This window comes from Mchenga conophoros, linkage group LG11, assembly GCF_057382185.1.
Source record: "Mchenga conophoros isolate Kocher_MC1m ecotype Shallow Benthic linkage group LG11, M_conophoros_male_GT1.1, whole genome shotgun sequence".
NCBI classification, from domain to species: domain Eukaryota; kingdom Metazoa; phylum Chordata; class Actinopteri; order Cichliformes; family Cichlidae; genus Mchenga; species Mchenga conophoros.
Window position 1 is genome coordinate 31,486,546 of NC_140536.1, and position 12,601 is coordinate 31,499,146.

The 12,601-nt window shown below is 42.4% G+C and overlaps 1 protein-coding gene across 2 annotated transcripts in view; it reads right to left on the bottom strand.

Annotated features, from left to right (window-relative positions):
* Positions 1-12,601, bottom strand: part of hormad1 (HORMA domain containing 1) — a 32,877-nt gene that overhangs the window by 9,567 nt on the left and 10,709 nt on the right. Inside the window, exon 16 of one of the 2 annotated variants that reach the window (XM_085292507.1) lies at positions 7,978-8,483. The exons of the other annotated variant lie outside the window; for it this stretch is intronic. Within the exon in view, the coding sequence (XP_085148633.1) occupies positions 8,476-8,483 (8 nt within the window). The 3' untranslated portion in view covers positions 7,978-8,475. Of the gene's footprint in view, positions 1-7,977; positions 8,484-12,601 lie in introns of those variants that run through there. 2 annotated transcript variants of the gene reach the window in all.

The following is a 12,601-nucleotide window of genomic DNA, read 5'->3' on the forward strand; positions in this document are numbered from 1 at the left end:
AAGTTACAGTGATCTACATGACAAAACACGAGAGTGTGTAACTTTCTCCTGATGAAAGGGGAAAAAAATGCTTTGGAAAACATTCACAGCTGTAGGCAGGTGGACTGAACTGTAGGACTGAATGCTTCTCAAAGACGAGATTGGAATAGAAAAAAAAGGTTTTAGGCAGATAATTTAAAACATTTAGCTTGTATTGAACTTTTCATGCTTTTCACTTATTACAGTTTTTGAGTTTTGAAGCTTTAAGGTACCAATCTCTCCTAATAAATGGCTTCCTTTATATCCAGCACTGTACTTTTGCTCTGTTCTATTTGTTCTCATCTTTAACTCTGTCTCCAGCCACCAAGCCCTAAATTCTCCCATTTAAAAAAAAGTCAGTTGCCAGTTGCTGTTAAAGGTATGTGGATATTTGGCCAGGGAGGTCCATGCATCCCTTTAGGGCACAAGATAGTTTGAAATCACAAGGGAAGGGAATATTTAAGAGCTGAATACTCACACAGCTTAGGGCTGCAAACAGAGAAACATCTCGCCTTATACCAAAGCAAACATCCACTTCTATCTCCCTGTCTCTCTCCCCAATATTATTAATAGATAGCAGGAAGGAAAATACACAAGCGCGCACACAAAGACACATAAGTCCTCCCTCCTCAGGATATGGAACTCCAACAGACATGAAAAAACTCAGGCTCCTTCTGAGGAGGACATTAGAGGCATGGCACAGGATGAAGGGAAATCCTTCATACAGGAACAACACAGGCAACTGCAAGAATGCAAGGTGGCCTTTCAGGGCTGACTGAATGGGTTTCTCCCCATGACCCTCACCCCGACACACACACAAGTACACACACAAACCTCCCACCCCCTTCTGTGCTGCTTTTTTGCCTTCTGGTAACTTCTGTCTCAGTGCAAAGCTTACAGTGTGAGGTAGATCCTTTTACATTTGTCTCCCAGTTTATCCCCCCACCCCTCCACCCCCCGTGCTTCTTCTTTTCCTCCTCCTCCTACTTCTGCTTCTTCTTCTTCTCTTTTACCTCCATATCATTTTTCACTCGCGCAGTGGAACAATCGATATGTAGAAAAGCGTTACGGTATCATGTATCATTGTGGAATATGTGATATAGATTATGGTCAGTTCATGTTTACAGTATTTTTCTTTTGTACTGTTTGCCATTTGTGTGTAGCCTGCATTTGACGAAGATTTATAATGCTTTTAAATTGAAGCTTTCGCTGACTGATTATTTAAAACAGAAGACTATATAAGTAAAAACACATGTTCATGTAAGATGTCTTATCATAAACCACAGTTGGAATAAAAAGCTGTAAAACATTCTACTTGCACGCCTATAATCAGTCTGCAGAAAGGAAAAGCACTTTATATTATAAACTGCATTTAAGCCTACAACGACAATGGATAAAAAATTTCACTCCGGACAAAAGGAACTCTGTGCTGCATATTTATATTGGCAGAACCATGACAATAAATTTCTCGACCTCTTCTGCTTGTAAATTGTACATTTCAGTAAATTGCTTTGGCTCTGTAATGAGAACTGTGGTGTACCTTTACTGTGACTGCAAGAAGACAATAACCTCCATTTTCAAATTTAGGCAATATGTTTTAGACAATGACTATCTGAATAGCCCTTTGTTTTCCAAATCAATATTTTCATATATGGTCAACGGCCGTTTTGAAATCACACGGGTGCCATAAATATTTTTCAGGGAATCTATTTTTGCAGAAGATGCTGTGACGTGAAACCTGAAACCTCATAAAAAACTGATCTAACAGCTGCTTTCCAATTGTACTCTGTTTTAATGTATGTCATAAACGTACATATGGCAACGTGCGTGCAATGATACAGTACATGTTGACCGAGCATCGATCACAGCCGAGCACAACAAATATGCCACACAACAACACTGTGCTCTGATATTGTTTTTCTATATTTCTGCTTTGCCCGAGTTTCGCTGCAAGCTGAGGTCCAATTTCATTGCATTATCTGCATGTCCGGAGTGTCCCAGAGGGGCTGCAGAATGACCAGTGGCCCCACTGACCCTCAGAGCTGCTGTCACCCTTCATCACCCTGCTCTCCATCTTGGATGGTGTGGTCACCTAGCAACCGGGGCCAGAGTTCGCTGCTCATGGACCAGAGGCTATTGGGAAATCAATCGATACGCCTCAGCCCAACCTAGAGAGCTGCCTGCCTGCCTGGCTGGCTGGCTGTCCCCCCTCCTCCCCATACCTTCCCTCCTCACAATCTTCCTCCCTCTCTCCCTTGTTATGGCCAAATGAAGACGATGCAGTTCTCACTTTTCCACACCTCAGTGTACGTGGATATCCTGTTACAGGATAAGAAATGCCTCTGCTTGCCAGGGGCTTGCAGGTCCCGAGGCTGATGTATCTGTCCTGTCAACTGGCCTCCATTTCCACCAATGTTTGGATTGAGAGGCGGAGAGACAGCAATTAATCAAATTTCAGAGGAGCATTTCTCTCCTTTCATGGTATTGGCCGTGAAGAAGTGCTGACCAAAGATTACATTGGTGCACAGTTGCAGCTCACCCCACTCCGCCACCACATTTATGAATTTCTTTCAGCACATTGTGGCACTTTGGTGTTTCTGAGAGCAATAACTCCACCACTCCAATACTCCCTTGGCTCATCTTTTGGATCATTTCCACATGGGTCTATGTGAATCTAATTAGAAGCCTATCAGACATGAACACAAAGATCACTTTCATTAGCAGAACAATGATAAATGTTAAAGGGATTACAAGGTCCCCACTAAAATCAAAAAATGTGATTTTTTTAAGCTCATAAAAACATCTAGAAGGTCAGATCTGTTTAGCAGGACTTCTATTTATGATGGAGTTTCCTCACTGAAATCTTTACAATCAGACTGGGGTCAGCAACCTTTGATCCCCTCTGACCACGTTGGGAGGATGGGGAAAATTCGATCACCTTAAACAGTTCGAAGACAGAGGGCTCTGGGAGAAGGAGAAGACGATGAAAAGATGGGGGAGGACAGAGCTTGGAAGCAGAAGACAGAAGGGGTGGAGACAAAGAAGGAGGGGTCAGGTTAGAAATGACAAGAAACCGGTGCTCATCTGCTGCTCTCTGATCAGAGTCATCAAACTGAGCAGCTTAGCTAAAAGAGAATCCGGTGGTCCATCTGGGGTCCTGTGTGACACCTCCCGTTTCTCAAAGATATCTGAACTATAGTTATCTTTACTAATTTTGACAATGTAAACTCATGAATGTCGCATCAAATGAAAGAATAATTAATTTCAAAACGTAGAATGGTTGGAGCTATTTTGATGCGAAGTTTTGCTGCTTTTTGTTCGTTTCTATTGGGATGAAAAACAAAATTTTTGGAAACTATTTGCTAGACAATGCAAGTTATTTGTGGTGTCTGGAAATGTGTGATACTGATATAACTCATATCTGAAATTCCTTTGTTAAGAAAATCAGAAAAATATATTGAAAAACAAGTAACACTTCAAGCAGTAAATAATCTATTTGCATTTATTCGCAAAGACTAAAGTTCTTGGAAGTGCAAACATTCAACCCTATTGCATTAAAAAGTAGTTCTGCACACTTAATACTAAACAACAACAGGCAGCTGCAGTGCTCCCTCCCACCTCACTCCGGATTAGGCTGACAGATTTCTTGACTTTTGTTGTTGTCCATCTCTGCAACTAAGAAGATGATTCTACCTCTGTTGTGGGGTTTGCCAGATCCCCAGATGGTCATCCAGCACGTGGCTGGAGGTGGACTGTGAAATGACCCCCCCAGCTGGACACTGTGGCCAGGTCACTGATCTCTTAGCTGCCCCTGACCCCCCTCCTCTTCCTTTTTTTTGGGGCCAGCTGCCATCGCCACAGTCCTAGCCTAATGGTGTTGGATCACCTCCCCTCTGAAAACCCCCCACATCACCGGCTAGCCAGGCCACAGGGAGTGTCCAGATGCCCTCTTACCCTCCCCTCCCTGAATACACTGGACACAGGAGAGTCAGGGGGGTGGGGAAGAGTGTAAAAGGGTGGGCTGGTCTGAGCCTCCCCCCTCAGTAAAAGACAGCAAAAAGGGGAGATGAGAGCAATAGCCACAAGGATGATGACCACATAGGCATGACATTGACACGGACGAAAGAAAAGAACCTTTTAACCATAAAAGTGGAATAGTCGCCTCTGGAAATTGGAGGCGACAGTAAATGCATTTGTGAGTGCCAGGGTGTCTCACTCATTGTCCCTATTACATGTCTCATGGAGGGCAGAGGAGAAGAGGGGGGACAGGCTGAAACTAGACTGGGAAAGGGAGGGGTGATGCTTAAAAGCATTCTCAGTGACATACGCACACATGCAGTCAGACTAGAATACTGTTCAGTTGTTTGCAACTAATGCGCTGCTGCTTCCAGATACTGGTACAGTTGGATGACTTGGCACGGGCTCACCCGGCGCAGAGGGAGGTACGCCTCTGCTGGGTTGGAGTCTGGCTGCCTACTGAGAGAGGGGGCTTCTGGGTTTGCTTGCCTGGAGTAATGTCGATAAATCAATAGGACACACGTCACTGCAAGCCCAGAGAAGCCACATGAAACTGTCATTGATCGGCATAAGGTGGAGTGTGTGGGGGAAGAGGGGTAAGGCAAGGGGGAGGGATGGATAGTGTTGGGATGGGAGGGGTGAAGCTGTGGGGGAAGGAGGATCCAAACATTTGGAGCCCAAGGGTCATCTATTTCCCCTTTACTCCCACTTCCTCTACCCCTAACAATGAAGGCTAGCGCATGGATGGGGTGTCAAAGGTCAGCTCAGTAGCCAGTGGTCCCTGAACAACAGTGTTGAGCCACGTGCCTGTCAATAGTTCGCTGTCACAGCTCACAAAACACAGAATGCCTCTGGTGCTAGAGGACAACCGCTGTGTTGTCCACAGCAGTGCTGCCTTCTACACACCAGCATGCTGTGCTCACGCTCGAGTTTCTCTATGCTGTCATTCAAGCAAATCCGCAGCAGTTTGTGATTTGTCATTCATGACTTCTCCCTCAATGAAAATACCAGAATACACTTGTAAAACAGGGCAGTCTTCAAAGAAATGCACGAGCCGTATGCATTTCATACAACACTCTCAGGAACCACCATCTCCTCCTATGCAGCAATGTCAGCAACCGCAACAGCCAGAAACAGGAGCACTGAGCGTAGCAAGAAGCCACAGCTGATTGCCTTCCCTCCCACTCTGTCTCTTGCTCTCTCCTTCTCAATCCTGCATTTTCAGCAGTAGTTGCAATTGGCGATCAATACAGTATATGATCGACACGGGCCCTAGATCATGATATCTATTCCCTTCTCTAAGGGCTAACCCATCTGAGCGCCATAGCTCTGGAGCCTGTGGTTCAATCGGGGTTAGAAGTTCAGTGCCTGCGATGGTCAGAAAGACAGAGACTCAGTGATCGCCTGGGTGTCAAGTTCTCCTGACAGTCTGTCTGGCTCAGCCTGCTGGGTTTTGATCTGAAGAAAGCTCGGGCTAACCTTGGCCACAGCACCACTCCCACCCTCCTGCCTGTCTTCACTTCTCAGTCCTTTTCAGTATCTACCACGCCATAATTCTCTGCTGTTGCGTCTACAGTTGCTCATGGCGAGCTAATGACCACCACATTGATCATGCCTGCTCGACCTCCAAATTGGGGTCAACAACAAAAGAGGCCAAGTCTCCAGTGTCAGGAAACAATTGCCATTTTCAAACTGTCATTTGTACGTCTTCTTCTGAAAATAACACAGAACAAGGAACCTGGATTTGTACCCAACATGCCGCAACCTACTTTGCCTTCGAGCGTCCTTCAACCCCCATAAGGAGGGTCATCTAAATCTCCACAGAACCACTATCCTCACTGCCATTTTTCACCACTGATTTCCAGCAAGCTTTTAACCTTTATGTAATTTTTTTAATTGTGAAAGTTGACACCAGACAGGAGCCCCTCGTCACCTTTGCATTCGTTTTTCTGACATTTTCATTATCACGATAGGTATAGGAAATAGACAGGTGCAAAATGCATGGCAACCCTCTGTCCTTGCTCGACCGGTTGCCATGGAAACGGCTGATAGAGTAGGTTATCGATCGCTGTGTCCAGTCCCCCTACGTTCCCCCACCCCCTGTACCGACTTTTTTTCTGCAGTGATGGGCGTGGATCAATAGCCTGTATATTGTATGGTTTTCTCACCATTCGCCCTCCATAATAGCAAAACCCCCCCAAAAAAACAGCATAGAGAGAGAGAGAGAGGCAGAATTGTAAAAATGTAAGCGATCATATTTAATAGGAAAGATGAGTTGAAAAAAAAATCAAATCAAGAGAAAAATGCCTGGAGTCTGATGAAATGTAAATACTGTGGAGCTGTATTTGTATTAAGGAAACTGAAAATTCCTACCAAAACAAATAAGCAAGCAAACAAGAAAGACAGAAAGTTGTAGAAAACCTCAACATTCCTCCTGTCCTTCTGTCACAGTCACTTCAAATTCTACCTTTTACTTCTCTCTGGCAGACTATTTTCACATACGTGTCATGCTGCATTTACCCGCATGTTTTTTATTTCAATTTACTGAAATCTTTTTTCATTTAAATTAAGTTTTACTATCAACCATCAGAGAGGTCCAATTCATGTCTTTAAAAACGTGACGATGAATAGAGGAGCCTCTGCAGACCTGGGGGAGCTCGTTTAAATCTCGCCTGAGGGATCCCTCAAGCGAGGGGTCATGGTTGAAGTCATGGAGCAGTAAATTTAAAGGTGGGCACTCCTCAAGGTGTCTCTGTCGCCCCGAGGCACGGTCATCACAATTCCAAGAAAGGTGGAAATAAAAGTGCACTGAGAACACAAAGGCTTTTGGCACTTCTGGAGAAATTAGCCGGTCAGCTCACTGATGGTCAACCACCTTGGCTTAGCTACAAACAGCCCACACCCCCCCTTGGCCCATCCTTCTAAATGACATGATCCCATACATCACTCATCATTCAACTCACCATTTCTCAGTACAGTATTGATATTACACTGACAAATGAATGTGAAACAGGCAGTTTAGATGTAATGAGTTTAGGAAGAAATCTGAAAAGCAGGAGAGCAAAAGTGTAAAGGACATTGCATATATTTTTACTCCACCAGTCAAGTTCTCCTTTCATGCACCACTTCACCTCTCAAAGTTTCACATTTTATAGCCATATTTACAAAAAAAATTGAAGACTTAATACATGTGGATGAGGTTGAGCCTATATGGAGGGTCATATTGTCCATTTTTCTCCTTTCGAACCAAGTTGCACTTATATACAGTCTCTCCCCCTACACACATATGTCAATATGTTTGGTCTTCAGTGGTAGGAATGTGCCCTGAGGCTCCCATATAAAATTAGCAGACCATTCCCATGTTGGCTTCCTTTCATGCCCCCACTTGCAAAGCGGCCGACGCCACTGTATCAATAATTCAGCCACAATTTAGTTGTAGTTGGGCCACATGTTACGGGTCAGTTGTAATGGGTGCTATTGCTACCGGATGCCTGCTCCATCTGATGGGTTTTGCAGGAGGTTTGTGGCCAAATGGCCTGGGTGTCCTATCACTTTTTGACTAATATAGATCTCCATGTAAGTCTGCTGAATTTTGCCAAAAGCATTTCAGAATAATGTGCAATTGCAGGTCATGGTAATACTGTCAAATAAATAAGGTCTATTTTGTTCTTAAGGGTGCAGGGTAAGTTCAATAAACAAAAAAAAAGTATATTAAAATTACTACCTTTGTGTGCATTTATTGAAAACTTTTACCATTCTTTTACGCATGTTTTGTTTCCTGATCTGGTTTGCTACAGTTCATCTGGCACAATTAGAAACATATCAGAAAATATGTTAAATTTTGTTTAAAAAAAAAAGAGCGCCTACAGCACCATTGTGCCTATACAACAATAAGGCGGCATGCATGATCATGTTATATGGATCAATTCATTACCTCAATAATTAAAAACAAAAATCACGCAGCTTTATTGGTTTTTGTAGTAAAGAAAACAAAAAAAGCCCACAGATCAAATAGCTTTCTTCAACATAACATATCTTTAAATGTCTTTTCCCCACGCAGTGGAGAGTTAGCTATATGTGAGGTCATCAAGTTGACAACAAATTGACACTTCAGAACACAGCTCAGCCTAAACAACCACATGAGTGTTTTGAGGATTCATCCATCGAATCCACAGTGGCCTCAAACAAGTCTTGTGGGATCTGCTCCCCCGCATGCATCCCACCAACACTGCTGGATGTCTGCCCTCCAGTCTTAAGCCAGCCTTGGGGTGGTGGAGCTGCTAATCTCACACTATAGCTGAATTGGAAATCCGCATGTGTACGTCCATGTTGGACGGGAGGGAAGGGGCTGGGAGTGGAGAGAAGTGGCTGCCCTTGCACCTTGGTGAGATGAAAAGCTCTCAAAGCCTGGAGAGCAGGAAAACACTGGCAGGGCAAAAGTCAAACTCCTAAGGCCACAGAGAGAGAGAAGAAACAATCCCAAACTTTTTCTTGTATCCTCTGGCAGATTGTGTGTGGTCAAACTGAGGGCTTAGTGTTAAAACTGAGTTATTGTATATGAAATGTGCATTCAGTGCCACAGAAAACTTCTGAGCAACTTGTGAAAAGCTGCCTGACAGCAGTGACCTGGTTTTGCATTTGGTATTTCACTGTACAGTGAGTTTGACAAGTACAATTTCAGAAATTTTTAGCACAATTTTATTTTATGTTTTTTGCACAAGGTATTGCATCATGTAGTACATTTTTTATTTAATTTTGATAAAAGTTATTGTGAAATGTACCAGAACAAACCTGCAATTATAATTAGGGCTTGAAATGAGATTATTCTTACTCAAACACATGACATTTGAGCACTACACAATATGTATGTGATGCAAGAAAGAGCAACATTTACCTCTTAAAATGCTTGACAAATACATATGTTGTTCTGAATAATGTGTGACACACAAAAGATTCTATTCTCATTGAAATAGCAGCTGTTTTGTTGGGTTTTTTGTTTTATTTATGTATTTTTTGTTTTGCTCCACTTGCTGATTTTAAGTGAACGGGTCTATTTTTCTGAAAAAGGTGAGCTCAGGTAAGGATACAAAATATAACCATATACAATACTATCTTTATGTTGCAAATGTGACACAGTGTGCTAACAAACAAAATTTATGCGACATTAACAAAGCATTTACAAGTCAGTGTTACCATAAAGTACATGAAGTTTCCTTATCTGTTTAACTAGTAATGAAAAAGGTTTTCTGTCCATCATTTTTTGTTTTCTTCTTTGTTTTTTAAACAAACATATTGACATATTGATAGACTACGAGAGACTATTGTTGATTGATTGCTTCTAGAATTTTTATTGAAAGAATATTTTAGATTCTGTTTTAATGTAGAGCATCCTCGCCTAAAATTGACATCTGCTTTTTTTGTCCTTATAGCTTGTTAACAGGTTAAAATGCTGACAGACTTACTTCAGAATTGTGTCTGGCTGATCTTTTAATCTAATTCAAAATTAAGATAAATTCATCAGATGCGGGGGAGATGCAAATAAGAATGCCCAAAGGAACTTTTAGTTTTTTACTTTAGTTCCTGTGAACATCTGGTGATCAGAGACCACACTGCTATCACTCCAGCTCTAAAAAAAAAATGAACTCAATGTTCTATAGTGTTTTTATTCTGTGCTCATTTCACAAATGACTTCTACATTAATTAACTTGCTTAAAAATGTAAAATTCATGCCCCCAGCTGTGGCAATGTTGACCATAATAATTTCTTTGTCTGTTTTCTGAGTTTTTTCAGAAACTACAGTAAATTCAACCATTTAGAACGATCAATACAGACTCAGAGAAAAAAAAATCCACTGCAGATGCCTGAACAGCCGATGCTAGAGGTTAAGTGTTCCTGAGTACACATCGGGGTATGTGTGCTAAAAAATAAATAAATAATTATATATATATATATATATACATATATATGAGAGAAAAGCGTAAAGCGCAGAAGTGATCTATGTCCTTAAGCACCTTGGTGTGCTTTGCTGGCTCTCCTGATGAGCTGTCGCTGTAAGTGGGTAGAAAAACACCTCTAAGTGATGAGGGCCTTTAGTCACCTGACCATCACGAATGCCACTGTGGGCCCCTAGCTGGTCCAAGTCTGCATGGCACGGCAACATATTGCGTAGGTATAAGGCAGTCAGTAGTTATTCATCATCCATAATGTTAACGATTACAGCATGTCGATAACAAACCCAGGAGTTAAATGAGTTTGTGCACTCAGCTACGCCTGTGCCTCGGCAGTTCAAGGTCACTCCCTCCCGTCTCTGACAGGAGGGATGATTCCCGGGCCAAGCTGCAACCACACACATCTTGCCTCAAGGTCAAGTGTGCCACTATTTAGAACAAATAGATACATAAAACACTCAATCTTGTGTGTGTATAAGGTATGGGCCAGGACCTTGGGCCGGGATAAAGTTGGCCAGCAGCTCGTATATTTTGTCCTGTACTTGTATTTCAGCTTGACACTTTGTCACCCCACACCCCCTCCACTCACTTTAACGTTTTGAAGTCCCTCTTGTGTGACTGAACGCAAAAAGTTAGCATTGATTCTTGCTATGTTAGAGCTCACCAGAGTGCAATGTGGATGGATCTCGAGCATCTCGGGGTGACAAACTGTGTTTATCATTCAGTCCGTTGGCCAGCTGAATTTAGACTCTGCAGCCTCCTTTAAGCTGCTCGTTCAGACATACCATGACCAAAGCAGCTATTCACCTATGGATGGCTGAAAAAATAAAAACACAGAGGGCCTTTGTGTTTGAGCAGAAGCAGGACACGGCTAGGGCACGTGGTGAGAGGATACACTTGATTTGGAGTCAGTTACCAGCTCACGCCTATCATAATGGACAATGGGGCAAGGGCAAGTGTCTCCCTCTCCTAAGCTTTCCTCTCTCCCTCACCCTGTCTCTTGGCGTGCTTCCCCCAGGAGACACGAGCCGGGGGCTGGGCGCTCTGATGGCCAAGCGTGACATTTAAACCCCTGCCCTGCGGTAGCTTTAGGGGGGCTTTATGGAGTAGATGGGGGGCCACAGAGAGGTCCATCTGAGCACAGTGAAAGAAAAAAGGGGATACGGGCAGAGGCTCACCCTACAAACCCCCTATTACTCAATGCACACAAACTACTCACCCCCCACCTCTATGCTTCACCCTGCAGAAATCCTCAGTATGTCAGTACGGTGGGGGCTCCATTGTGCACGGGTCTTCCACTGAAGAAAAGGACCCTTTGGTGATAAACAATTCAGCTGTCCACTCTGATCACAATGGGGGCACATCCCATTGCTTTGAGCATCTGTTTCGAGTAGGTACTGGTCCCCTCGCTGCTCAGCAGCGTTGACCATACAAACACGGTGTGCAACTAAATCCCTGAATCTGCTGGCCCACTACCACCTGCTCTCATCCTCCCCTCCTTTTATTATTCCTTATTTGGATCAATACTGTTGACTCCACTGCAGTATCTCTCAAAAGACAAGTTGAATAGCCTTGTGCTGGCTGTTCAGTAGGATCGCATGCTTTTTAAATTGTCTACAGTGTGGCAGCAAAACTGCATGAGCTGATTAAGGCGTGCATGAGAGAGAAGATGCTTTTCTGCTCAGACACAGGGCACAGAGTTATCTATGTAGGCCTCATACGTACAGCAGAGTCCATGGCTACTTATCACCCCCTTGTGGACATTCAGCATACATCATTCCTGCTTTTAAATTTGTCCACTCTTTTTATGGTGAGACTGTTGGTCTATATGGTTACCTGGTTATATGTATGTAAACTTTTTCAATGTTGTTACATACTATCATTTATCAGATTAAATTATTATTGGATGATCCTTTCCACCGCACTGTACCTGTAATGTTTATCTTATTTATGGCAGAAGGGCAGTGTTTACCCAGCAACGCTGCCCTTCTGCCACACATAAGGAAAACAGGAAAAGGACATCTCGTCCTTTTACTGAATTACTTCAGACTGTGGGAGAATGAACATGAGATTCATGTAAACATGTGCAACACTAATACATTTTTAAATTAAGGCTGTTGGTTTTTTTTTTTTTACATCTTGTAAAGTTGTTTTGAGTATTTGCTTATTTATATCTATTTGTAACACTTTAAAATCAAAGTGATCTGCATTTTTAATTGTTTCAGTTTCTTTAATTTGTTTTAATGTCATTTTATCTTACATTTTATAAAATTGCTTTGCTTTAGCAGAATGCACGTGAGTTTCTACTTATTATGCAGAAGGAATTATTTCAATAATATATATTAAGATACATTTTTAATCATATTAACCAATAAAACTGTCTGGAAAGTCCTGTTTGCAACTCTCTTTCAAATTCGGAAATTCAAAGTTCAAAATTTTCAAGGAGAATCGGTGAAAGGCAGTAAAATAAGGCAAAGAAAAAATACTGCGAAGCAATAGTAATAGTATTAATAGTAACATTAATTATAGTGATCAAGAATACATTGAGATATGGTTCACTGTTTTATGTGGCTTTCCAGAAGATACGTGAATGACATGTTTTCTGGATTTCATCCAAT